This window comes from Neurospora tetrasperma (assembly GCF_000213175.1).
Source record: "Neurospora tetrasperma FGSC 2508 unplaced genomic scaffold NEUTE1scaffold_81, whole genome shotgun sequence".
Classification (NCBI taxonomy): domain Eukaryota; kingdom Fungi; phylum Ascomycota; class Sordariomycetes; order Sordariales; family Sordariaceae; genus Neurospora; species Neurospora tetrasperma.
The window spans coordinates 743168-769871 of NW_009799179.1; the positions used below are offsets into that span (position 1 = coordinate 743168).

Below are 26704 nucleotides of genomic sequence, written 5' to 3' on the forward strand. Positions count from 1 at the left end.
GACTCTTTTTTCATGAAAGAAGTTGGGATGGAAGGTTCTGGGTTCGATTCCCGGGCGGTCTTCATTCTTTCTGATTCTTATCTCGAGGGATTTGCAAGTCATATGTTATCAAGCGTTATGAGTTCGGATGGTCTGAAAGTTTATCTTTGGGTTTGGATGTGTACTGGTTTCTGATCGAGGCAAGGAAGTTGGATAATGTATTCGTGTGAGAGTATGGACGGGGCCTTCTCTTCAAGTTTTTTACAATCATGTAAAACTCATTGTCGATGCTCAAGATGTACCGAGTAGCCTGGGTAGTCAAGTGCATTTCCATCAACAGATACCTGACTCCCATTATAGAGACTTCCCTTGGTTTCGTTTTGGAGACCCAGCAGCACATGACCCAAGCGCATCCAGTGTTGTACTCTGTCGTCGCCGGATCCTCAGTAGCGGTTGACTTCCATGCTTCCTGCCATCGTTTTTTTTCGCAATACCAACTTCACTCCCGTCGCGATGTTCAAGTTGCCGGCCGACACGCACTTCAACCCTCACGGTGTCAACGCTGCTTGGTAGATTCAATCAGCGGCCACCGGCAGAATGAGGGCTACAACGGCCCCCAGATAGCTCATTTGAAGGGATATATCGATGTGTCCTACAGGAGGCAGGAGACCTTACCTTCGAGGCAGGTCAAAGAGACGATGTCGAAGTTCAACCCGCTCGAGCACCTGATCAAGGCGCTCGAGACCGTCACTGCCACTGCCAACGAGCCCGACATTGTCTTGCGCTCCCTCCCGTGCCCATCTTCGGCGCTTTAATCCGCTTGGCCAGACCCAGGCTCAAGCCCAAGCTAATGTTCAAGTTCAAACTTCGGCACAGGCTCCGGCTCCCACCCCGGCAGCCAGATACGTGGCCGGCGGGCCCACCTTTATAGAGGTCGCCGTTCCGTGCGCTACCCAGCAGCAACTGCTCACCGGCTTTACATTCACCGGTGCCCTCCGTGCTCCAGCCGATCCGGTCCGTACCCAGAGAGCCCTCAACAAGACGCCTTGTCCGTCCCGTCCGCTTGAGGACTTTGAGGCTGCCCCCAGCATGACCGAGTGCGGGTTGGAGTGTCATTTCAGCGTTGGACAGCGAAATTGAGAATACACCTTTCTGAAGAGTTCGGCGGACGGAAAAGGCAAATTGAGGATCATGATCACCAAAGGGAGTCTCGGCGGCGGATGTTTGGGAATTCGTTGTGCGACGAGATACGGCATCAGCAATAATATGAATGGACTTATGCATTACGAAACAATTTTCTTCAAATCATGCATTTCATGCAAGTGGTGCGGTTCTCGAGTCGTCTTTGAGATCTTCGTGAACAAATCGTGCCTTCCCAAGTAGATAATGTGACAGAAGTCCCAGCACTCACTGGTAGAGTTTCTCTTCACGGAAACTACGATGGACAAGGAACGCTTATCATAATACTAATTGTTTTGATTACGAGAGACGGATACCGTATTCTTGTCAAGAGGACTTGTTGATGTTCTGCTCATGGAAGATGTCTCGGGATTCACAGCACTCAACTGATATTCGACAACCGTAGCGACTGATCGAGGCTCCTTTGCGAGTTCTCCCTACGTCTTTGCACAACTTCGAGCATATCTTGTCGGTTCGGATGTCACTGTCTCAATACCGATGGGCTAGAACACTTTGTTTCGCCGAACATCGACAGCTCATGTGTACTGGTCAATGACAACGCGTCGAACACTCGACAGTCACAGTGCAACCGACACCTGGGCCACTTGATACAAGCCTCCCAAATGATCTTTGAGCTCTCCACTTAGTCATAAGAACCGTGACTTGCAAGCGTACGATGTCGCTCTAGTGATACGGACACCATTGTCATTCACCATAGCCATGGCGGCGGAACATCCGGCCTGCTCATGGCGATCCAGTTTCGTACTCCGTTGGGCACAAAGTCAGTACAATGACAAATAATCACGTTAGCTCGCGATCGGGGGCTGAATTGGGAAATATCTTTATTACCACCAGTATAGTTGCTGTGGGACAGGGAGCGACATGACATTGAATGCGAGTAGTACACACCGAAGGCCGTAATCACCCGCTCGACATCCACCCGAAATGCACTCGAATCTACCAAAAGCCAGTGTCACGGCAGATAGAAGACTTCGAGTCACCAATCGATCACTACCATGGCATCAGCGGATAATTAACCCGATTCAACACGCCGCTCGCTACTACCACGGTCCTGTGTTTCATTCCGTTCGGCGACCCAACCGGCTCGGCGTCTTACTCACACTCAGACACCATCAATCGCACTTACATTCACTATCGCAGCCACGGCTTGTGCTTACCTACCTTGTCTCCCCGCTCATGCAGTGAATAATTCTGATTGATTGTGAATCTCTTGACACTGCTGACATGTGGCTCTTCAGTCGGGGACCAGACAGTGTCCATACCATCGACTCAACAACACTCCCCAAAGCAAATACACTCTTATTCTTAAGCTAGATGGCGTAAGATTAAGAGTATGTCATTCCCGTTCCTACCACGGGACTTTTTTTATTTTATTTTTTTTATCCAGATGAACTTCGTTGAATTTCCCTTTTAGGACATATGGAACTTGCTGCACTAGCTGCTTACCTAGTGTACCTTGAGAGACACTGTCTCAGTGTTCATCGTATCGAAATATGCAACCCACGATCTCGATTGGCTGGATTGCTGACAGGAAGACTTGGTTTTTGTCGTTACCCTTACCCACCAATTGGTCTTAGTGTATGTAGTGTAGTGGACTTGCTAAGTGCTGACGGTTTTTTTTTTTTTTTCGTTTCGCCGCTTACTCACCGATTGCACATGGGTCTCGGACCGGGTCTGGAAACTTGGAATCTCACCTCACCTTGTTTGGGCCCACATCGTCGTGCGTGTTACGGTATTCACCGTGAGAAGTTTTCCTGTTCCCGAGCGGATTGATTGCCATCCGGTTAGGTTGGGAAGTGATGACGGACAGGTAGAGTCAGCGGAGAGTATTCATTCCATCACGGTTGATGATTGAACACACCAGCATGACCTAGTGACCGAAGAAACTCACTTGCACAAGCAATTTTCACTCATTCACTGAACTACCTGTATCAAGGTGATATGAACTCCACGACCAAACCTACCAATAACACCCCCAATCAATATCCGCCAGAAATAGGCTATATAAACAAACCAAATTAACTCCCCTGACACGGACAAGTCTCACCACAGACAGGCTCACAGCTGAGTGAGAGCTAGGTACGCAGCATGTAAAGTCCACCATTTACCTACCCTCCAGTAAAAAGCTAAACATGAAGGAAGATGTGAGACTGCTGCCTGCCCTGCCTGCTTTGCCTGCCCTGTCCTGCTCCCCTGCTCCCTGTTTCGCCTGATGATTTTTGTTACCAGGAAAGGATAAAAATCCACGGTTGATCCAACAAGACTCCACCACCACCAACTGACAAGTACACTGGGCGCTGCTCATCGCAATTATTCACATTCCTACGTTTCCCATTCTACGAGGCTCCGAAGCTCGTCATATAGGTAGGTAGGTACATAGAAATTCGCCTTGTTGAAAACCACCTAGTTGGGCTAGGAGGGAGTAAGAGGAGGAGGGTGTGGCGATGGAAGCCTGATCATAACTCTTTGTTTTATCAAGGTACATGTAGGTTTCGGTACTAAGGAATGGAGGTGATGCCCAAAGGTTACCTACCGGGGTGTTGTTGGTGGTCCGGCAAACGGATGTGTGACTGACTCTGATCAGCTTGATGAGTTCGGTCGGTTGTAAGATGATGTATGTGTGAACGTGGTGAGCTAAATGTCCAGCCCGGAAGTTCCACATCATCGATCCTTCATCGTGATCATTTTCATGGTTCTAGAGTAGAAGGGTTATAGACATGCTCACCGCACCCGCCCGGACCCGTGACCTGTCCCTCCTGCTGGGTCGTGCAGCATGCTGACCGTAAGGGGCCCACTGTTGCTGATGAATTGTCACTGACCCGCCAGTAGCGCCAGGGCTGACGAGTGAAGAACTCGACCGCCGCAGTTCACTTCACTGTACTGTACAAGTACCTAACCGCCGCAACACCTCCGGGATGGTCGCCGGATCACCGAGCCGCCCACACGGGTTGCCCGGGCAAGACGCTCGATGCCCTGCTCGGCAGACGGGGCGGGGAAATGCGGGATTGGGCAGGCTCGGCTGGCAGTGGAAGCCGGGCCACAAAACTTGTCCCCTAACGAAGCTTCCGTGTTGTGGGGTACTTGAAATTCGTACAGTTTGGGCTTTCCTTCACGAGTACACGACTTGCTACAAAAGTAGATATGCGGATTGTGTGCGGATTGTGAAAAATGTACACCTTTTGGCCATCTTCCACATATTATCCGCTGAGACTTTTGCTCATGTACTTTTGGCACGCTCGGCGCTGCGTGAAGAGCACGGAGAGCGCTGGCCGATGAATCTTTAGGTGTCCTGTCTTTGCCGAAAGACTCGGGAAACCTTGCCTTGTTTTGGCAGCGCTTTCTCGGCTTTTTTTGGCTCTACCTAGAGTGTTAGCCGGCGGTGATACTACACTATGCTTCGAGGAGAATTCTCGAACGAATCAGAAAAAAAAAAGACACCCACAACACAACACAACTGTGCGAAGGCAACGGATCGTGAAGTCGGCATTTTGGGACAAGATTACAGCCCCGGTCTTGATCGGACCCCACTACGAACCAGCTCTGGGTTTTCCGTCCCGAGAAGACGGTATTTGGTAAAAAGCCGGGCCTAGAATTGGGGTATGTATTCGTCATCATGCTTTAGTTCGGGACTTGGGATAATGGCTAGGGCAGGTTTCAAGTTGGTTGGAGTTTGTTAGGCTTGTGACTTGTCTACACCGCGATACGTGTACAAGCTGGTGGTTGCTTGGTTGGTGGTGCTGCCGCCAGCTGGGCGAGCTACACTAGCGGTATTGCAGGGTAGGGGGAGTTGGGAAAATGTCGGTATCGACAATGTTTCGTTGTCGGTGAGCAATGTGCATCGAGATTCTTTCCGGTTTCGGGTGGGTTTAAAGTTGGAAAACGAAATCCACATCATTGCTTCCGGGAGAGGTGGCCGACACCAATATCTACGTATCTCCGTATCCCGTTCGATACGGCCGAGGGAGCTGAGGCTGCGAGTCTATGACAACCCCCAATCGGGCCAACGTGAACTGCATATCTTCACCTTCAGAATCCGTGTCTTCATGCGCGAATCTCACCACTCAGACGGCAAAAAGGCTTTGATATGCCAAGTGGTAGCCATTGTGGCCCTCGGCGAGGCGAGTCCCCACTGAAAAGCCACTCGGGAGTCGAAAACCAGATGCTTCGTAGCCTGAAGCGTACCTTAGCTGAAGCGGTCCGACGTGCATGTGCATATTCGGGAGATGCAAAGTTACGAAGTTCTTCCCGTCAGGCTCGGGCTCGACGAGAAAGGCTCCCATCCATCCATCCTTTCAACCATCCAGCCAGCCCCAGGATGATCAGAGATTACAATGTGTTTGTGGGGTTTCTGCCTGTCCCTCCCCTCCCCCTCCCGGCGCTCCCGCTGCTGTCCGGGCCTGCTGCAACTTTGACAGACCGAACGGGAGGGAGTGAGGCAATCGAGTATCGGCCGGAACATGGGAGAGAGTTCTAGCCATGCCTGTGTTTATCAGGTTGCCTTGTGGAGGGCTCGGCAGTTGTCAGATTGTCAAAAGAGTTGTCCGAGGCAAAATAAGCGGTAATATCGATCGCTTATAACAGGCAGCGGCGGCAGCCTTGGAGGTTCTAATCTCCGTGAAGATCCACGCTGGATCTTGGAAGATACGGAGGCGGTATTCAGCTATTCAAGGAAAAGTTGTAGTGTAAGCTCACCGACGGGGCTGTTTAGGTAATAGCCGCTCCAGTGCTTGTGTAAGGCTTGTGAAATGCATAGCATTGTCGAACTTGAGAACTTTGATCAACCGGGAAATGCCGTTTGTCTTCGTGATGACCGTTCTATGGGACGACAACAAAGCTGCAAAGTTAGATAACTGTACGACGCGAGGATAATCTCTTCAAAAATGTAAAAATGCCGCTATACAGAACCCCATTCGACAAAGCCCACAACTTGAGTCTTTTTTGTTGCTGAGAAGATATCTTCTTTGTTTCTTCCCAACTTCACGACGAGTCGGATCTTCACGCATATCGATAAGTCGAGAAATTGGCCCGATGCGGAAGGCTTCTCTCAATCATCACAGGTCCGAAGCAAACGTCGGTAACAGGCGTTCTGTGTGTAAATTCACCCGGACAATTCCCTATCGTGAACCTCTTGTTGTTATCGTTGGATCCGCCATGGACGTCTCCCCGTAGTTTCCCCATGCATTCGATTGTACCGCAACAGCCGCTGCCACATGCTCCAGTTCTCCACCGAGTAAACAAAACCCAACGAAAACATGGATGATGGCTGTTATCACGAACCAGTAAACCGAAGTTCAAAACCACAAGCTGTTTACCTATCGGGCTGCTGGACAAACTGTAACACGTATGTACCCCGTAATTTTGATATCGTTCTCGAAGTCTGGGTCTCCCCAACCTGCCAAAATGGGGCCAGTCTATCCAGGTCCCAAAATTCCCACCCTAAGCATTTAGTCAATAAGTATTCTAAGACATCAGTACTTACTAATACATTCAGCTTTCTGGACTCTCTACCAGGAAAATTGGAAATACTTTTATCTTTTCACATCAAATACTGCTTGGAAACTCCTTTTCGCAACTCAGCTGGCCCAAAAGGGGGCTTTTTGGGTGAAATGCTGCATCCTGGGTTGCAGAGCACATTTGGCCGAGGGACATGTCTTGAGAAGAGAAGAGGTCTGTGCACTTCCTTAAAAGGGTAAGTTTTTGGGACCTGGATAGACTGGCCGCAAAATGACCGAGTTCCCCGGTTCCCGGGATTCTTTACATACACTACATACATCATTGCGCCCGCTGGAGTTTCGGCCGAATTGTAGCACATGACCGATGACTCTTCTATTGTGTGGTTTTTCCATGTTGGCGGTATTGTCGGTTGTTGTCGCGCTCTGCTTTTTTTTTTATTCAAAGGGATTAATTCCCAGACAGCTCTGGCTAATCACAGATCTGCCAGGCAGAAATCGAGGGTGTCGGCCTACAGCCCTTCTCAAGATTGATTGGCCGTAGAGCGTCGGGATAATTGCCATTTGAATTACCAAAACAAAAAAACAGCAGTAGCAGAACTCCATGTTGGTGAGACCTTGTGTCAAGACTTGGCGAAAATGGACATTTGGAATCTTCCATGAGACCTCTTTTTCGGGGTTCTCTGATGACTCCGAATTTGAAATAAATGGAGCTGAAAGCTCAGCTGGAACCGTGAGGCTCATCGCATCATCCGTCAGTGCAAACCCTTCGAAACCTGTTATTGGCTGCTGGTTCTTCGGGAGTCCAGAAGTCTAGCACAATATGTACCCCGATATTGTCTCGATAGCGAGTGACACATTGTTGATATGTAGGTGTGTCCGACATCGCTCTATGGTGCATTGTCTAGATTGTCTTGTCTCCCCTATCGCGGGATGAGGTGACGGCAGCAAAGTTGACTCATCTTGGTGGTGAATGGTTGAAACTGAATACCCAATTTGCGACGGCCACGGCGCGGGTGCGATATAGGCATGCTAGGAATGGGGTCTTACCTGCTACGATACGCATGAAGTCGAGGGGCTCTTGGCCTGACGTTTTGCGACCGACGGCAATGCCGTGCGACAGTGAGCAAGCGAGTAGTGTATGGAATCATCATCCTATGAGCAACGCGGGGAATTCCGATACCAATTTCATGGCGTTGTAAGTTGTCACAACTGGAAATTAGTCCAGGGTCTTCATCTTGATAGTGCTGGCATCTGCTCTCTCGATAAGTTTTGCGGAAGTGAAGCAAAAGGCTGGCGGTTATCTGATGGTTTTCCAATGTCTGTAACGCCATTTCTCGGTTTATTGGAGGTCTGATGTTTGTGCCACGGGACCGCATTTCCATGAATGATCATGGTGAACCTATTGGATTACACAGAATCATCAAGTATGGCTTGAGTGGGATTGGCCGTGAATAACATGATTGTCAGTGACCTCTTGCGGCTTAGGCGTTCCTCATCATCATGGTTCACAGTAAACAGCCAATTACCTGGAGAATTGTGGTCATTGACATGCCTACCGCTGGAACGAACCATGGTTCTGGTCTCGAGGGGCAAGAGGTTGCAGTCGTGTCGGGTGTCTCGGATTCACCCAAGACGAGGCCGAACGGTCTGCGGGACTGGTGCGAATCGGCCAAGCACGTCCACGACCAGCTGCTCCTTGGATTCACGATCTCACAGGGACAGACTCCAATGTGTTCAACTGACCACTGCGGGCATTTGCAGGAGCGTCAAAGAGGGCACTGCCCAGGTAAGTACGTGTTGCGGATTGACGGTCGTTGATGCTCTGGCACGGCCTGACACGCAAGATTGAAGCCCAAATCATGTGGGGAAGCCGTATAGCCGCAGCCGCAACCGCGTCCGCGACCGTAACCGCGACTTGGCGACGACGAAGATGTGCAGTCATCAAGGTCAGAAATGCATGTCTGTGATGAAACGGTTTGCAGAGTGGCAGAATCTCCCGGTGTTGTTTGAGCTGGCCGGAAGGGTTTGGTGCCAACACTGCAGTATGAAACCGGTCCAAAGAGCCACCAGCTGCTGGATTTACAGAGACGCATGTCGAGGTAGTAGTAATTACTTAGCTCATGCTGACCTAGTCACACTGCCGCCCGTAAAAGTTGGACATTCTTTGCAAACTTGACACAATCTTGAAGAGGATTTGCATGCTTCAGAGGCTGTGTTGCGCTTGCTGTGATAAAATTAAACCTGGCAATCGTCATGGCGGCGCGGCTGTGAAGGAAGGAACTGAGAAAGAGGCCTGCCGAGAATGCTTACCAAATTTGGCGATGCGTCACTCGAGGGAACAAAGGAAAGTGGAAGCAAGTGGAGACGGGAACTGGTTCGGGGTTTGGCTTTCTTTCAGCGGCCATGATTGGACAAGCCTGGCAGGAAGAGGGGCTGGTGGGGTAGGTATCCCGGCCTTGGCAGCTGGATTGACGACCCTGATCCGTAATTGTTAGTGCTTGTTAGTGCCTCGTGATTCACAGCAGTCGACAGTTGAGGGTTCACCTTCATCCACAAGATCTGTCTGGCGCTGGTGGTGATGTAAACTTTGACTCAAAACTTGCACATCTTGCGGCAGGAAGAGAAGGCGACCAAGTGGAAACTTTCGTTCAGCTCTTCTGTGGGCCTCACAGGCCTCGCAAACACGCAGTTCCATGTGAACATCATGCAACATTACCAGCGTCTGAGAATCCCGTCGGAGACTCTGATTTGCCTTCGCTTTTCCCGTCCGGCTGATGATGGTGGCCTGCTTTCTCTGTGGCAACGGCAACTCCTCAAGACATGGACATGTGTCGCGACCCCTCTTGGTTTGCCTGTTGTTGGGCCTGTACAACCGCACACACACTCTGGACGGAACAAACCACTCTTGAGCCACTTCAGCTGTGCTGCTATCATGGTTGTGTTCTTCTCGACTGGCGCTGTTGCTTGCTGGATGCAGCTTGAGTCACACTGCAAACTCATCCCAGGAGTTGGGAAAGGAGGGCCACCACTATCCGTGGTTTGATGGGTTGTTGGTCTGCTTCACGAGAATATTGAGCGAGACTATCTACATACCATCTACATAATACTGCCCTTAGAAGACACTGATATAGAACCTTTCACTGCCTACAATCCCATAAACCGTCGACATCTGGTGGTGGTGGTGGTGGTGGTGGTGGTGGTGGTGGTGGTGGTGGTGGTGATGGTGATGATGCAGTCTACGCCCCGCATCCCCCCCCCCTCCTCCAGCCCAAGCCGCTTGGTAGGGCCACTCGACAAGGGTGATATTCTGCTTCGACCTTCCTGTCTTGCCCGTGATGCCTTTGTGGTGTCTCTGGATGAATGAATCCGAATGAGCAACCCAGCCAAACCAGCGAATGAGTGGCAAGTCGTACAGAACCGCACCCCCGCCGACTTGCAGCAATAGCAGTGCGAGGGCCAATCAGGGTGTTGCGGCCCTGCAACCCTTCCCTCCTTTCTCGCTGCACAGGATTTGGAGTTGGAACTTGGGTGATGCCGCGCGATGTTAAGTGAAAGAGTGAGTATCTGGTGTCGGCGGCCGAAGGGAGTTTAAACTATTGAGAGAAAGGAGGAGGCATACAAGAGTTTGATGGCGTCCACAACAATGATAAGAAGGATTGAAGCGTTTGGAAATTTACAAAACCCTGGGCGATTTATCAAGTGAAGCAAATCCCTTGGAAAAGGTCAAAATCATGAAATGGAAAGTGGTAGATACTATTCAGCTGGATGGCCTTGACCTGCCCCATCCGCTTCCCGTATCAAATACCATCAGATAGGTAGCGACCAGGCGACCTACCTTGCAGCGGTTGCCCTGAAGTGGAGGCACTTTGTAGCTCTAGTGTATGCATGGAAGGTGATTCCCTTGCGTCAACGCAGAGCGAGCGAACAGGCAGAAAGGGGAGAAGTAGTGCGCAAAAAGCGAACCCGGTCCGCTAACTGCCGGAATTCCCCAATCGCACCAAATCCCACGGACGCACCGGCAATTTCTGTTACTCCATCGAGTACCGGCGACTCCCGCTCGACCTCGCTCCCGTCTGATGTGGGAAGGAACAGAAATCCGGTGGCAGCAAAGCGTCACCTCCTTCAAAACTCATCGACACCCACGCTTTCGTCCCAATCCTTCCTTTTTCTCTGACCAGCACAGCAGCCATGTATTCCTCCAAGATCTAAGACGATCGCGACTCAAGTTTTCCCCAAATTTGTAGTCTGCGTGATAGATTCTGGTGTATTTGCACGCCTCTTTTTCTTTTACGCCCACGTCGTCACAACCGCCATCATCGCCAACAAATAACCAAAAGCTCTTTTTAATCTACCAAAAAGTTTCCCACCCTCGCAATTGTTCCCAGTCTCTCCCAGGCCCCGTCCCAATTTGTGCGTCGCTGCCTGGTGTTTGTCTGAAGCCGTATTCTCCTTTTCTGTGCGGCATTCGCTGGACCCTGCGACAAAAGGAAAATCAACAAGGACCAAACAAGTGGAAGAGCCCAGGCCAGTCAGTCATAGATCGTCAGGGTTTTCAACAAGAGACACACCACCAAAACGACAACTGCCTATTCTCGCATTCATCACCAGACCGAATCGGTGATTTAGCGACTCGCTTCCCTCTGCTGAAGACGGCGAGAAGACTCACTCCTTAGCACACAACACCACCTGCCCCTACGACAAAGAAGCACGGCAGAGGCAAACAGGTTCTTTTTCTTCACCTGCTCCATCAAGACAATCACTGCCTCATTATTACTCACCGCAACGTCAATTGCCCACTCGCCACAATCGAGCCTACACTCCATACTAAAAACAGCCAAACGAGATCCATTTTCAGGCTTCCGTCTTGGGACGCTTGGTCACACCACTGAAAGTGCGCTGAAGGAAGCCGAAAAAAAGTGTTAGCACACGCACCAGTCACCACCCACAAAAAGAACATCCCTTCCCTCATCCACATCGCACATTGCACCAGGTGAACGCCCTGCCAGTTGCAGCCACCTGTTACCCTCCTTAACAAATCTCCGATCCGCTGTAATTGTCTTCCGGCGGCAGAGAGAATTAATCGAATCAATTCCCTTTCTGTTAGGTTAGGTTGCTAGGGCTCCCTCGCCACCCAAGCCAGCGCGTGCGAAAAAGGGAAGAGTCATCATCAGCAAGAGGAGACTGGGCACGACAGACCAGGGTCGCCCCCCATCCGGTTCCAATCAGGTCCCCATCAGGCCCAGCAGTGTCAGCGGTCCAGCGCAAGACCAACAAGACGGGACCCGCCCATCAGGTCTCTATCGCAGTCCAAGTCCAAGTCACTCACAGTGCCCGCAGGCAGCTGGCCGAGCGAGTCTTTTTGCTGTTCGCCGCCCCGATCCCAGAAGGATAAGGACACGCGCCCGCGAAGAGTCACCCCTTCTCGCCTACTCCCATCCGACAACGGGGGGTGCATCGTCACCACCACACATCGCCGTCCACGCCTTTTAAAACAAGCCGACCAGACACGTCGTCTGCCTCCCCACACCGAGCCAGCTTCTCAGTCTGTACCTTGCATATCCAGTCTGCACGGCGTCACCATCACCAACCCACACCGACATCACCATCGCATCGCAACCACCTCATCACACACGCTAACCGCAACCACCAACACTACCACTACCACAAAAACAACAACACTCCTTGCCTTTCCCGACTCGAACATATTCAACCGTCTTCACGCCTTTAACGACGATAAAGTCTTCAACGAATCATAACCACCTCGAAACAATATTGTACTTCCGACAACACCATTCCGAGTTGCGCATATGGTAGCATACTAAGCCTACCATAAGCACCCCCCCCTTTCGCCCCCGTTCAACCTCGGCGAAATTATCCACGAAACGATGCATCTTGCGCTTAAACACACTACTCCAGTCGCCGTCTCTGTCGTATCTTCCGGTCCGTTCTTCCATCGTAGAACCTTGAGATCCTGCGCTTTGCTGCTCTAGGATATTCTCCCTACTCTTCGACATACTTTGCTTTGCCTTGTTGGTGAAGCTTGCATCTCGATAGGTTCACGATCTGTTCAATACCCCAACGATCTAATCGGTCGATACTACAACAAGACGGCGACTGGAGGTACTTGGTTTTGCTTTCAACCACCATAAGTGCACCATGAATTTCAGCAGCGAACGTCGCGTGCACCCCCGCTGCAGCTCGCTTCTTCGAAACGCCTCATATCCCACTACCACCTCAACCTCCTACGCCTCCGTCGATTCCCTTTTCTCGGTCTCCTCTTTAATCTCGGTGCCGTCCAACACTACTTTGTCCCAAGACTCGGATGATTCCCGCTCGAGCGCATCCGACACTGAACAATCTTACCGCACCTTTTCTTTTCCCACGCAGTTTTCGAACTTGTCGCAAACTTCCATCAGCTCTGTCGAGAGCCTTTGTGAACCGTCCGTAAAGCATGTTAGCCACTGGCAAAAGAGTTGTGCTGAACAGGCCAAGGGCAACCGTCTTTTGAGACAAAACCCCCGGCGCACAAACCGCTCAGCGACCTCTCGTACTGGACATCCGCCCTCTCTAGTGAGACAAGATGACCGCAAAGTTAACTTCGTTGACACCGTTGTCGGTAAGGAGTATCTACTACTGGTTTTCGCGATGGACATATACTCAAATATCTTTCTTAGATGCAGCCACCTTGACCGTCGAAGCCATTTGGCCTTTGTCCTCAGCCTGCCCTCGCAACGGCAATGGAGCGAATCCGGGGCTTTCGCTGCGCCAGTTCATCCAGGAGACGCTCAAGCGCTCGCGTTCCAGCTATTCCACCTTGACGGTCGCACTGTACTACTTGATCCTGATCAAGCCCCACATCCCTGCATGCGACTTCACCATGGAACAGCCCCGCGATTGCCTCGAGAACCCGGGTCTCCAGTGTGGGCGCCGCATGTTCCTTGCTGCTCTGATTTTGGCCTCCAAGTATCTTCAGGACAGGAACTACTCGGCAAAGGCTTGGAGCAAAATCTCTGGCCTTAATGTCAAGGAGATCAACCAGAATGAGATGGCTTTTCTCTTGGCGGTTAACTGGAAGCTGCACATCCCAGACCACTTATATGAGCGGTGGACTGAGTGCATGGCCAAGCTCAATCTGTCGCTTCCACCCTGCTCTGGTTCTGCAGCCCAGCAGATCTATCAGCAGCAATGCGCCAACTACAAGACCGCTGTCCGCCAGTTGACTCCAGAGTTGGATAACGTCGAGGAAGTGGCCTCCTGGTTCCAGCAGAGATCGCCTGTTGTTGTGCCGACCGTCGCCAGATCGCTCTATACGCCTCCATTTGAGCGTTCTTCCCCTTTCGAGAGCAAGGCTGAGTGCCGCGCTAGGATTCCGGCTCCGATGGCAACTCCTGCTGTTATGGAACCAAGCCCTTTCGCTGTGCAAGCGGAGTGCCGCATGGCTCCGGCGCTTGGTCTGCTCCCGAGCCCCCGTCCCACCCCTCAGCTGCGTGCAATGACCAGTACTCCTGCAGTGAGCGCTGTGTCTTGTCTTCTTGCAAAGGGCTCGTCGATGGGATACGCTATGCATCAGGCTTCGCACGCAACGGCTGCTCAGGTCTCGGATCGGTGGCCTTCGGCTACATCTCCTCCTTATCTTACCCGCCGCTCGTCTCTTGCCAACAGCGTTTCTACTGCATCTTCCCCCGAATCTATGATTTCCGATTCGTCGCAACTGTCTCGGTCTTCTTCTTTCTCCGTTACTTCTGTGGAAAGTGCGCCGTCGTCCGACTCGGATGCTCAGGCGCGCTACCAATATGGAAAGCAGGATGGTGAGAAGTATGGTCTTCAGCCAGTTATCGTTTCGGCTCATGAAACCTATGGGGGCAACACCTTGACACTTTCGCCCGAGTCCTGCTACATGGATCCAGCGGGTCAAAACCTCAATGATTACAAGGTCGCTGCACTTGCTCTTCAAGACTTGCGCCGTCAGGGCAGCGATCTTCCGGCTAGAGCGGGAATGAAGCGTGCTAGGGCTCCTTCTACCGACAAGCCTTTGCAAGACAACGTTCGCGACCTTCTTTCTGGCATGGACTCTGTGAGACCATCTCGCCAGATGCCGGTCCGCTCCTTCTCTGAGGAGAGTTACAAACGGCTCTGTTTCTCGGTGGAAGACGCTCGGCCTGCAATCTCGTCCCTCCATCCTGCCATGGGTGGCATTGGTGGTCCCGGGATGTGGGATGGGATTCTTTGCTAAGCAGTTGCGATTATCATTCGAAATATCCTTTACGTTACGTCACGTCCGCATCTAGCAGCACATTTTTATCTACTACCTGCCTTCGTGACAAGCTTATAATTCCATATGTTCACTTGGGGAAAAATGGAAGGCGGCGCGCTGGAGTTAAGTTTTGCAGTCCAACCTTGGAAACATCAAGCTAGACGGCTTAGATGGGGCACCCAAGGGAACAGGCTAAAAGCACTTTTTTCATGCATTATCCTGGATCTGGGAAATGGCATTGGGATGGTTGGGCTCGTGCTTTGTTTTACCTTTTTGCGCTGGCGAACCGGTGGTTGTAGTTTAGTGTACGATGAGGAACGGTGGTTGTATCCGGTTGTTGTGTTTACAGTCTTTTTTTTTTTTTTTCCTTTCGTTTATCTGGCACGATGATATCCGCGTCTTCTGGACGCTTGGCGAATTCAGGGCATGGGAGGCAAGCACATGGAACGTCCTTTATGAACATAATGGATCTGAAGGAGCATATATCTTTACAACTGCAACCAGGAGCAGGGCGCAAAGGCAGCGCATACGAACAAACACAACAGAGAAACCTTGGCTTGGGATTATCCGATAACGGCTTTCACTCGCGGACGACCAAACCGACGAAGTCGAATGGCTTGCCAGGTTCCTGAACACCCTCGCTATGCTTAAGAAGCCATACTTGGCAACCCACACGAATAAGATTTGGGATCTTGAATTTCACACATTCCTTGGAACCGCTCTCGAACCTCCTCCGTCCGTCCCTTCGTTAAACACACGCGCACGCACCGAGAACATCAAAACCTTCGTATCATCGGTCGATCGTCGAGTTTTAGTTTACAAGCAAACAAAATGGAGCTATACAGACAAGCACACACACCCGGTTGTTTAACCAGCCGGATGGGTCTAGTTGCAAACTTATCAAAATCGAACACCTTAATAAACACAAATGTGTTCTGACATGCTTTTTTGCACAGATTCAAAGATTTTGCACACCGTGCCCGCTCGTTCTGCCTCATTTACGTGCCTGCGCCAACCGTTCGCAACCAGAGAGAAAGGAAATGTGAGCCAAATAAGAACAAGCCGAGCTTGATCACGAGACTAAAGACGCAGAGAGGCCTACCGAGCCGCAACGGGAATCACGACACGACACGAGATCCCAGTACGGACCGATCAATGAACGATGAGAATGACATGATGCCAAGCAAGTGAGGTAAGTGACTGGTAAGTTTGTTTGTCCGTTTGTCATTGTCATAAGACTTTCGTGGGTCTCATCCACTTTGGTTCTCACTCACGTACTCACTCATTCACTCACTCATCGTTCGCCATCCGGATCTCATGGAACAAACCTCACCGGAACGGACGGATCGCAAACCCCAAGTGAGGTTACCGTCCGACTTTTTTTTGTTCTTGGGATCTCGCGCCACGTGCTGTTGTTCTGTGGCACACAGCGGGAAAACTCTTCAAGCTCAAACCGTCGCCGTCGCCCATGTATGACTGGTTGGGCCCTCGAGCCGTTCATAGCCGGCCATTCCCTCCACTTAAGATCAATCAAAATGTGGAGGGTTCGAGCTACGGATGAGGCAGGCACGAAGGTGAACGCTCGTGAGGCATGTGAAACCTGACAGGCGCAGATTCCAAACGTTTTTCGCCTCCTCATTTCGGTTCATCGTTCACAAGATCCTCGCGATCCAATAGTGTGCTGTACACTAGCATGTCTAGTGGCATCTTCTGTCTCATTATACTTTGACAGTTGCTCAGAGCATCAGGAGCCCGCCCTCATTCGCGTCTCGAGTGGGCAAATGAACCATCCAACCAGTCATGCCTACCGGGATGGAAATGTAAGGGTCCCCGAAAGTTCGGAGCCACGGAGCTTCCATCCTGAACTCGAGGCGAGACAAGACAGGACATGAGACTTACAGAAGCACGCCATATTCAGACACAAATTTGTGCGTGAGTGGCCGAGTGAGTCACACCGTAAGAGGTCGGAACATCTCCGATATATGTTTTAAACTTATACACATGTGCACACGAGCACGCATGAGCCAGGAGTTCCTCCGGACCGGAGTACCCTGCGATTTATTGATCGCCACCTAGTCTGCCTGATTGAGACCCACTTAGTTGGTTTCTTGTTAGTTGATACTTGCCTTGGCAGTTGGTGGTGATGAAGATGATAATGGGGTCAGTTCGCGTACCGTGACCCTTTTTTCACTTACTTGTCTGTTGTCGGACCGTCATCAGTGGTGATACTGTGGTTGGTGAGACTGGGAATTCGACTTCATGGGCCCATCCTGGGCTGGCTGCCGGGTGGCCGGAACTATTGGGGTTTCTAGGGTCATTGGAATCATCGAATCAGGACCGGGACGTCGTGTTGCTTGCTTACACCACTGTGTCTTGTCGACACTAGGATACTGCTACCACTACATGACCTGTCATTGTTGATATTGTTCGATGGTTGTGCCTTAGGGGACTAGCTCGGTTGCTGGTTATAGTCGCTGGTAGCTGGCTCTGGGGACTAGAGTCCACCACCCTAGTGTGCATTGAAAATAATAGGAATGATAGTAATAATTCATTAACACCACCCTTCTTCCCATCCCGTTTCGATAGTTTCCTAAACAGGCATCTTGAGTTCCGGATTATCGAGTGTCGATGGCTGGCTTAGGGATGGGGGCATCATCTGAAGTTGCTTCCTACAGCTCTCCAAGACGACGCTGGTGCCTGTCCAGCCGGGGCTAGCCCCCTGTCTGGTCTTGTCTCACATTCACTCTCACCTTGTCTAGGTTCAAGCTGTCAACAAACGGAGCGATGATGGGCATGTGATTGATTGAAAGGGGTTGCAGTTGAGTAGTGAAGATAACCAGAAGAGAGAGAAGAGAAAGACACAGAGAGAACAGGCAGAGCTTTCCTGTGGTAAGAGACTGACCAAGGGGAAAGTGGCTGGTTGGCTGTGTAGATGGATAGTTGGGGAACGGTTTCAATGTGTTAATTACCTAGGTAGGTAGGTTGTTAGTTGATATTTGATGCTGGAACATTGATACTCTACTCATGCACTTGCGCCATGCACTACAAGGAATGGACATTAGCTGTGATATGAGTTGGATCTTAGTGTGGAAACTTAAGCCTGCAAAGTGTGGCTTTGCTTGGTCTCGTACTCGACCTATGTATCCGGGTTGCTAAAAAGAAGGGTAAAATTAGATAGATATCTGAAGGTTCGGTGGTGTACAGTCTAAACGTGGTCTGTGTTGGTCAGCTCGATGCCAGGTATATTGGGTCAACTTCCTTTGGCGTTTTGGTGTGTAATTCATGCCTTTTGTTCTTTGATTAGAACATGGTGAATGTTAAGGAAGCTGTTTTTGATATTGAATTTGTTATGGTTCTTCATGTCAATGTATTTCCGATCCGCACATGGACATTTGGAACTGGTACTTAATCATTTCAATACGTCCTGTACGGGTTACAATAGACCGGGGTGAATTGATCTCTCCTGAAATATTGGGTATATTCTGCTTACAGATACAGTAGGATTGGATTGGATTGTAAGTGGAACAGGCCAGAAAGAGGTACAAGGTGTCTACTCTGGTGGGTGTCAAGCAGTGTGAGGGCGGATGAGAGGGTTGATCTTAGTTGTGGTATGATGCTGTGAGAGTTGGGACAAAAAGGCGATGCGTAAGGTGCAAGTTGCCTGGGCGTTACGATGTCTTTGTTGTCTGCAGAAAAATCGAAGCCCAGTAAGCAGTTTTGTTTGATCCGGTCTGATCTGGCTGGGTGTCTTGTCGTGTGGATAGAGCTTTAGTTACTACGGTGGTAGTGTCTGTTTTTTTTTTGTTTTTATTTTTATTTTTTCTCATTTTGGTGTGGGCGAGAGCAGTATCTGTAAGTCTATAATGAGTTGCACTGCAGGATATGAGGAGATGTGAGGGCGAGGAAATGAATGAGAAATCTATTTGTCATGTGGCAAGGAAATATTTGAGTATGGCAGATATTCTCCAGGACGAAATGGTGATATACTGGCGATATATTGACCTGGATTATATCAGGCAAATCGGTGGCCCCTTTAGCAGCATTTCGAAATACTTGTTCTTGAGATCCCGTCTACCGTTCCACCGTTGTATGCCACCTCGAAAAACCAGTCTAGCTCACCGTGTTCATGATTGACTTCGTCGGATTTGTCTACTTCGACATCTTCAGGCAGGTCGGCAAAAATCACCTCCCTAGGGCCGAACAACTTGCCCAACTTTAAAGCTTTTCCCAAACGTGAAATGGTCGCCAAGGACGTCGAATTCGGACACTGCCTTTCTTCGACTCAAACACGCCCAATTGGTGATAAAGTGGTCGCCCATTATGAGTCCCAACGCATTCCAAGAGAAGACCAGAGACATGACCGTCAGCTCCAAGGAGTCTTATAATGAAATCGTAATGCCACGGGAACAATTTGACTTCTTTCTTGTCTCAGCGTCAATTGGCTTATCCGGATAATATTGTGTTGTGACTCTCATCCACGCGTGACATCCCGAATGGGGATGAGGCAACAAGCAATAACGTCCCTGAGTACCCCAAAGGTCCGCATAACCCGTATGGCGAAGTAGGCCCTCTATCTGGCGGAAACTGCCCGACAATATGGTGCAAAAGTGACTTCCATCGTCCATCATGACCGAGGTTAAGTACCATTGCAGTGCACTTGCAGAAACAAGTGAAAACGGAAGGAATCACCCCACTCGACACCATCATCCCTTCACTCCTTCCTCAAGAATGATGTGACATGTCCCACTATCCAGAAAACGACCCAAAAGAAGAGGGTTTCGTAGCCCTAAACGCCGGTCCCAGCGCTGCACTCTGCGGTGTCATGGGCAGAGGCGGGAGTGATTGCATCTCCATCTGCATTTGCTGCAACCTCCTCGCCGCCGGCGTTCCCGCTCGAACAGTGCTTATGTCTCTCGTCCTGGGACTGATGCTTCTTTCCCGTGCTCTGTCGCGCTCTCTCATCCGCACCATAGGTTTATCCTGCCCCTGTGATCTGGTGACAGGCGGCACGACGGGCTGAACTTGCTGCTGCTGCTGCTGTTGCTGCTGCTGTTGTTGCACATGTATCTGCCTCCTGACGATGACACTCAATTCGGCTGCGTCCTTGAGTCCTCGCGATATATTTCCAAGCTGCTTGAGCGTTTCTGGTGGTAATGAAAGTTTCGAGTTGAGCTCTGCCGTTTCCTTCCTCGCCCCCTCTGCTGCCGAAGCCTTCGACTTCACTAACACCGTCTTCAACAGACCCCCAAACTCAGCCCAAGCGGTGTATAAACCCTCACATACATCCCAAAAAGAAACCGATGCCGATCCGTGGCCCGAGCCACTCCGTGTCTGATTTCCTCGTGCACTAGAAGGAGGGGAGAACAATGCCGGGTCGCCGACCCTCAAAGTGGACAACCTCTCCCGCAAAGCTTCCGTTTGTTTCTGCACTTTGACACCACTGGTCAAGAGGACGGTCCAGGCCTTTGCTGCTTCCCTCAGTGCTGGACTAGAGTGAACCTGGTGATGGTAGTGCGCAAACAAGGAGTTCAGCGGTGGGATGGTGTGAAAGATCTGGGAGGTTGCTGACTTCAATTTCAAGAAAAGCACATCGAACGGCGCATCAGTCGGATCTGGTGCGGCATTATTAGACATATGTGAAGGGGTGAGCGAGGAGAAAGATGGAAGAGAAAACGAGGTGGCAGTGGGAGGTGGCTCTGGAGTTATCGGTATCGGCTGGGTATCCAGTTTCGCTACCCTTGTCGACGCTGTGGTAATGCCGATGCTCTTTGCAGAGGTGAAAGTCGGAGCCGAATCCGTCGTGGCCACTGCTATTGCCCGTGTTGGAGCGCCCCCTGGCCCAGGATAAGGTAAGTCCGTCCTGACTTGCATGTTGACACCCCCTCGAGCAGACTCAAGGCCACCCGGGGGTTTGGGGCTTTTAAAAGACGATAATGGGGTATGGTTCCTCGTTGAACCTCTTCTAAACGGCGTTAGAATTGTGGACCATGGTGTCCGACGTCGGGGTTTGAGCGTCGCTGCCGCGTCAATGTCAGGCGCTGGAGGTGATCCCATGGTTGCGCGGAGCTCCATGATGCTGTGGTACACAAGCATGAGGAAGGTTCGAAGGTACCTCTCATCCCCAATATCCACGAACATGTCGATATGGCCGCTAAGCTCACCACATATCTGGCTGTAGGCGCTAACGAGCCTCGACAGCGCCTGCTGAAGAGACCATTGATTCGGACAGTCAACACCACGTGTGCCAGTCATGAGATCCAAAGCATGGATAGCTTGTTCCAGCTCATGGAAGTGGAAACTGGCTTTCTCAAGAGCGGCTTCGAGGTTGGATCCAGCCCCATGGTTGACGACAAAATTCGACATGCTCTGAACAGCTGAATGGACTTGTGATATCGAGTAGAGAACACCGCGAGCGACCTCAAGAAGCGGATCACGGCTCTGAGAAGCATCTCGGCGCACTGGAAGGACTGCCAGTTCCCAGACGCTGGAGGGTGTTCCAAGTGTCGCGCTTTCTCGTCTGAAAGGGTTGGTGAACACCGGACTGTTTCCAACTCGACTTGCTCCACGAGATTGACTTCTGATTAATACCCTAGAGACCGGCTGAATCGTGTTCCCGGCAGCAATATTAGCCACAGGCCTTTCCTCCTCCGCCAAAGACATAGCCCGTCCCAACTGAGTCCGAGTCACATGGGCCCCATTTGGCTTCAGACCTCGAGAAAATCTAGGAGGCACCGAACTGCTCCTCGACCCCGCACCCTTGGATCTTTGTAAGGCAAGGGGTATCAATCCCAGTTTTTTGTTGACCAAGGACGGGCTTTGGGATACGCCCCTGAAGTGCGATCTCTGGGGAATGGGCGGTGGTTTCGAATCCGCGGGGCGAACCACGGCAACCGTAGATGTTATTGTCGACGAAGAACTAACGCTGGTGCCATTGACACGGATAGGAAACCGCCCGTTGCCCGTTGCTCGTCTTTCCATTGGCCTGTGTGCCTTGGGATCTTCGGCCAGGTTAGCATCGCAATCGCCATTGCTCATTTCTCCAAGTCCATATCGTCGAGTAGAGGTAGGCACCAAAGGCTGCTGAGCTTCCGCGGAAAGGCCCGAAACACCCTCAGGCGAAGTCACGATTGAGTCCGCCATCATTTCGTTCTCTTGTTCTGTTCGCGTTCATCCATGCAGTGATGACCGCTGGTTGAATCCAAATCCTTCCAGAAATGGTTGGAAAAAAAAAAACAACTCGCCGACGGAACTACGGCTATCCTTGCATGCTTAAATCCTTCCTAGGCAGAATTCAAGCCCCATCGATCCGACCTCACGATAGGCAGCCTGACGGGAAATTATAACGTTATACATGGTACTTTCTCTTTCCTTCCTTTCTGCCCAACAATTTTTGGTACGCGCCAATGAAACACTTGGTTCCATCCTGTCACCCCTCCATCTTGTGGGATGGAACCGAGCCGTGTGGTCAGCTTCGGTATGGTTAGTTCCCTATAGGGCGGCAGCGGCGGCGGCAGCGGCTTTACAGCTGACAGTGGCATATGTGGGAATCCATCAGATATAGTGTCTTAGGGTGACACAGTGACATTGCTTCTGCCTGTTGATCTTTTGTTTTTGTGCTCGATTGAGCCGTGGTTTGTGAGTAATCCAGATGCCAAACAACCGAGCCGAAAAAGTCTCACATTGGACGAACCAATCGCAAAGAAACATGTATAGGGAAAAACGGTGTGGCTGTGCAGTCGAGTACTGGTTTGTTTGTCAGCTCGAGACCTTGGGTCAACTCCCTAAGACGTTTTTATATCAAATCAATCAATTTTGTACCATGACCAAAGCGTGATCTTACCTTGAATATGCTCTTTGCGAAATTCAACATGTCTATTGAATTATGTTTATAGCTTTCTGGACCATACCTGGCCATTTACTTTATGTCTGTGAGGTTTAGGAGAACTCGGGACGGATCATGTCCAGTAGACCAGAAGTACCAAGTTAACAAACAAACCGGCATTAGATTGTAACTCGAAATTGAATATTCTAGCTGTTGGGTAGGTATGCACAGGCTGGTAGTACACGCAGAACGCCTGGCGTGGATAGAAGCATGATATAGAGCAAATAAATGATATCCAAGAAAACGCACGCCCGTCTACCATGCATCCCAGCATGGTATCAATTATAATAGTAAAACGTACTTTCAGTTCACCAAATTGTTCAGTTGCGTCAACCCATCTTAGAGATCCTCCTCCACGCCATAACCTTCATTCTTTCCATCCTGAACAACCACCCACCCCTTTTCCTTCTCAGCTTGCTGCTGCTGCTGCTGCTGCTGTTTCTCGCCCTCATCCTCGCCATCACTGTCACTTCCCTCATCACCGCCATCCTCAGGCTTCTCATGCTTCGGAGGAGGATGATGAGGTCTACCGTGATGCCCCTCCCACTCCCCCGGCAACCTGATCCCTTCCCACTCCTCCTTTGTCACCCTCTTCCACTCATCAACAGGGATCCAGCCAATATAAGCGCGATCGCCGAACCCGCCAATCCAGTACACGTGCGTCACCACCAGCCGGACAAAGTGCGACTCGTGGATCCGGTTGCCCGGGAGCCACCACTTGGCGTCCGGGTGGACCTTGGTGAAGCACGAGGCGAGTTGCGCGCCGATGGAACCTTCCTGGCTGCGGTCGTCGCCGCCTTCGATCTTTTCAACGTAGCCTAGGAGGGAGAAGCGTGGGAGGGCAGCGGGGGAGAAAGGGCGGCGGCGGCGAGGAGGAGGAGGGGGAGGGGGAGGGTGGTGAGGGCGCTTCTTCTTGTGGTCTTTGTGCTTTTTGTCTTTGTGGTGCTTTTCATCTTTAGGGTCTTTGTGATCTTTATGTTTTTTGTGGTCGTGGTCCTCATCATGGTCATCATCACCATGGTGAGGAGGCTTCTTGGGCCCATGTGGAGGAGGGCCATGAGGAGGCTTCTTGGGCCCATGTGGAGGAGGGCCATGAGGAGGCCAACGATGATGAGGAGGAGGAGGGGGAGGAGGGGTCCACTGCACTGCCAACGAAACATTGCTACCGGCGGCAATGTTCTTGAACGAGGTCTCGATGCTGATGGCTAGTAGCGTCGGGTTGCCGACGTCGTTGGTTGCATACTCGCAGTCGGAAATGTACTCCATCAAACCGTGGGGCATGCCGGCCACCTCGGCGGGTCGGTTCTCCTGCAGCTTTGGGTTTCTCTTTTCTTCTTCGGTCATGATGGAAGATGAGTTGGCGGCCGGGAAGATGGTGGCCAGAGTGCCGAGGGGAGTGAGCGCGAGGATGCGCCGCGCCATGACGGCAGACTCGTACGAGGTTGGAATCCGCGGCCTGGACGGCTGCGATGGCTTGGACTCATGTTCACCCGGCACGGCGACGGCGGCCGCGGCGGTGAAGAGTGCGCTCAAGGCGATGGGCTTCATGATGGGTGACGCTGGTGGTGGTGGCTGCCGAACAAGGGGCGCCGATGATAGCTCGAGGTTTCACAGTGTAAGTCCCGACTTTATATGGATCGGTGATGTGAAGCACTAATACCCGGAAGGATATAGGTCCAGATGGGAGGAGTGTGAAGAAAGAACCAATTTTACTCTAGAGGTATAAGTCCTGGTGTCGAACTGAAATATCAAGAGAGGAGGTCAACAAACGGGAGAAGCTCCAGTCCGATAGACTTCGGGGGCCTGGATTGGGGGGGCGACCTCGAAGGGCCCTGGGCCGTTAGTTGCGGGCCGCGTCTTCATTCCCCGCTTATTAAGTGCTCTGTGATGTGACTGGTCAGGTCTGAGCATGGTGGCCGGTGTAAGTGAGGTGGGAGTCGTCAGCACTTCAAACTTCAAAGGCCCTGCCAGGTCACTGTGAGGAATCAAAGAAGTGTTGCCCGTGCCGTTGTTGCCGTACAACACACTCCCTCTAGAGGTCGATGTGTGTACACATGACTGGCGATAATCCGGATGCCAGAGTTCGCTGTTTATCGTGCCGACGAAGGGATGCTGAAAGGATGTTTGAACTGTGACAATTTGCATACGACACTCACTCACGATTACGAACACCACTCATGATAGGGCTGTCGGCGTTCTGCAGCCAGGAAATTGGGCCCACATTTCTCCCAAGAGGACGCGCAATCATGTGCTTGCTTCCCTTCAGATGATAACGAAAACGATAAGAGTCCGCCAACTGCCAAGACGCCAAGAAATGGCCCGCCACAGCAAACCTACGCCTTCGCCACCTCACGTGAGCCACGAAAAATCGCTGTGCCGGAGAGGAGGCGAGAGCGCACGGTTTGAGCCCCAATGACGAGCCCCGCAGCTCCCACAATTAATCGCTAAATCCAGTCCGCCCAGGTCAGTATTCCTGCCAGTCTCGATTTTTGCTCCCCTTTTGACGGCAAGAGGCCTTACCACTTCGACAACCACAGCAGTCTTCTCGCGCCCACCGCAATAACCGAAAATGGGAAAGGTTCACGGAAGGTATGTTGCTTTGCTAGCCAGGCTTCATGCCGGTTTTCTTGTTGATGTGATGATGACGATGATGAATGATGAACAGCGATGCTAACGATGATTGAACAGTTTGGCCCGTGCCGGTATGTTGCTCTTCCCGTGATGTTCATGTTGTCCCATCACCATCATCACCGCCATCACAACCCCGCAGATTGTCATCGACGATGAAGACGACAATATCGAAAAGCACGAGATGATGGGTTTCGAATGATACGACCCCTGCCCACACCCAAACACCGAAGACAAAAAACCGATCTTGACAACCGATGAGAACACCAAATCTGACGAATCCGCAATACAGGCAAGGTCAAGTCTCAGACCCCTAAGGTCGAGAAGCAGGAGAAGAAGAAGACTCCTAAGGGCCGCGCCAAGAAGAGACTCACTTACACTCGCCGTTTCGTCAACGTCACCATGACTGGCGGCAAGCGCAAGGTCAGTTCCAATCGGCAGAGCAGTCTAGCCTGACAGATCTCGGGACCGCGAGAATCTCGAAAGCGGACATACAATCAGCGAACGGAACAAAACTGACATGATGGGCAAAACAGATGAACCCCAACCCCGGCTCTTAAATTACCCCAACCCGCAAACCATGAAGCTTCCGTCGCGATGACAACTTTCTTCTCTCCGGCGACAAAGTTAGCGAGCTAAAAGAATCCCATCAAACCCTTTTCTTTCCCCGCGTCACCACGATGAACGAACTTTTGACGATGACGAACCAACAACAAGACAACGCCGGAATGGACTGTACTGTGTGCTTTTATCTTCTTCTTGGGATCCCTGGAAACAGGGCGATCTCAGGATTAAGGTTCGGGGAATAAGGGCGAAAAAAAAAGCAAGCAAACTTTTTTCAGGGCGTCTGTGATTGGGATGGGATGCTGTGTTTCTGGGTGTGGTATGGGTGGACTTGAGTCTACGGACGAAAGTCTACTTGAAGGCCAACAATGTCTGAGAAAACGTAAAACAGAAATGCGATTTTCCAGGCAACACATGATTCTCGGTTCTTCGTGATTCTTTGAATGGGGATGTCACAGATAAGCATGTACGGCCGTTGTTTTCGTTCCATCATCTCTGTAACATACAGGTATGCGTAACTCACGTTGGCCTTTTCAATTCGCCCATCAAAGATGAAAGAAGATTAAAAAGACAACAAGGTTCTCATTCACTGCAAATACCTTCTCCGGATCTACCAAACCCCGGACGACCATGACGTAGCTTTTGTACCCAAACATATTGATCAAAGAGAAAACAGCCCACGCGATTCTCGACTAAGTGTCGTTTCGCTATAATATGCACACATAGATGCCAAAACTTCGAAAT

At 51.0% G+C, this 26704-nt stretch overlaps 7 protein-coding genes across 7 annotated transcripts; 5 read left to right on the forward strand and 2 right to left on the reverse strand.

Moving 5' to 3' along the window:
* Positions 1-677: 677 nt before the first annotated feature.
* NEUTE1DRAFT_141471 (uncharacterized protein) lies at positions 678-1119 on the forward strand (the record flags this gene model as incomplete). The annotated part of the gene is made up of 2 exons (XM_009856867.1): positions 678-755; positions 856-1119. The coding sequence occupies 2 exons, from the start codon at positions 678-680 to the stop codon at positions 1117-1119; spliced, it is 342 nt and encodes a 113-aa protein (XP_009855169.1).
* A 7013-nt stretch (positions 1120-8132) lies between these two features.
* NEUTE1DRAFT_149282 (uncharacterized protein) lies at positions 8133-9935 on the forward strand (the record flags this gene model as incomplete). Its single annotated transcript, XM_009856868.1, has 4 exons — positions 8133-8290; positions 8394-8418; positions 9638-9681; positions 9764-9935. 4 exons carry the CDS (start codon positions 8133-8135, stop codon positions 9933-9935), a joined length of 399 nt encoding a protein of 132 aa, XP_009855170.1.
* A 2747-nt stretch (positions 9936-12682) lies between these two features.
* On the forward strand, positions 12683-15129 carry NEUTE1DRAFT_70335 (uncharacterized protein; the record flags this gene model as incomplete). Its single annotated transcript, XM_009856869.1, has 2 exons — positions 12683-13248; positions 13307-15129. 2 exons carry the CDS (start codon positions 12789-12791, stop codon positions 14863-14865), a joined length of 2019 nt encoding a protein of 672 aa, XP_009855171.1.
* A 120-nt stretch (positions 15130-15249) lies between these two features.
* NEUTE1DRAFT_118435 (uncharacterized protein) lies at positions 15250-15823 on the forward strand (the record flags this gene model as incomplete). Its single annotated transcript, XM_009856870.1, has 1 exon — positions 15250-15823. The coding sequence occupies one exon, from the start codon at positions 15273-15275 to the stop codon at positions 15516-15518; it is 246 nt and encodes an 81-aa protein (XP_009855172.1).
* A 3592-nt stretch (positions 15824-19415) lies between these two features.
* Positions 19416-22029, reverse strand: NEUTE1DRAFT_132442 (uncharacterized protein; the record flags this gene model as incomplete). Its single annotated transcript, XM_009856871.1, has 1 exon — positions 19416-22029. One exon carries the CDS (start codon positions 22027-22029, stop codon positions 19633-19635), a length of 2397 nt encoding a protein of 798 aa, XP_009855173.1.
* An 844-nt stretch (positions 22030-22873) lies between these two features.
* On the reverse strand, positions 22874-24420 carry NEUTE1DRAFT_89019 (uncharacterized protein; the record flags this gene model as incomplete). The annotated part of the gene is made up of 1 exon (XM_009856872.1): positions 22874-24420. The coding sequence occupies one exon, from the start codon at positions 24314-24316 to the stop codon at positions 23108-23110; it is 1209 nt and encodes a 402-aa protein (XP_009855174.1).
* Positions 24421-25218: 798 nt separating this feature from the next.
* NEUTE1DRAFT_118436 (uncharacterized protein) lies at positions 25219-26552 on the forward strand (the record flags this gene model as incomplete). The annotated part of the gene is made up of 5 exons (XM_009856873.1): positions 25219-25231; positions 25309-25357; positions 25457-25470; positions 25689-25819; positions 25933-26552. 4 exons carry the CDS (start codon positions 25338-25340, stop codon positions 25954-25956), a joined length of 189 nt encoding a protein of 62 aa, XP_009855175.1.
* Between the last annotated feature and the right edge of the window lie 152 nt (positions 26553-26704).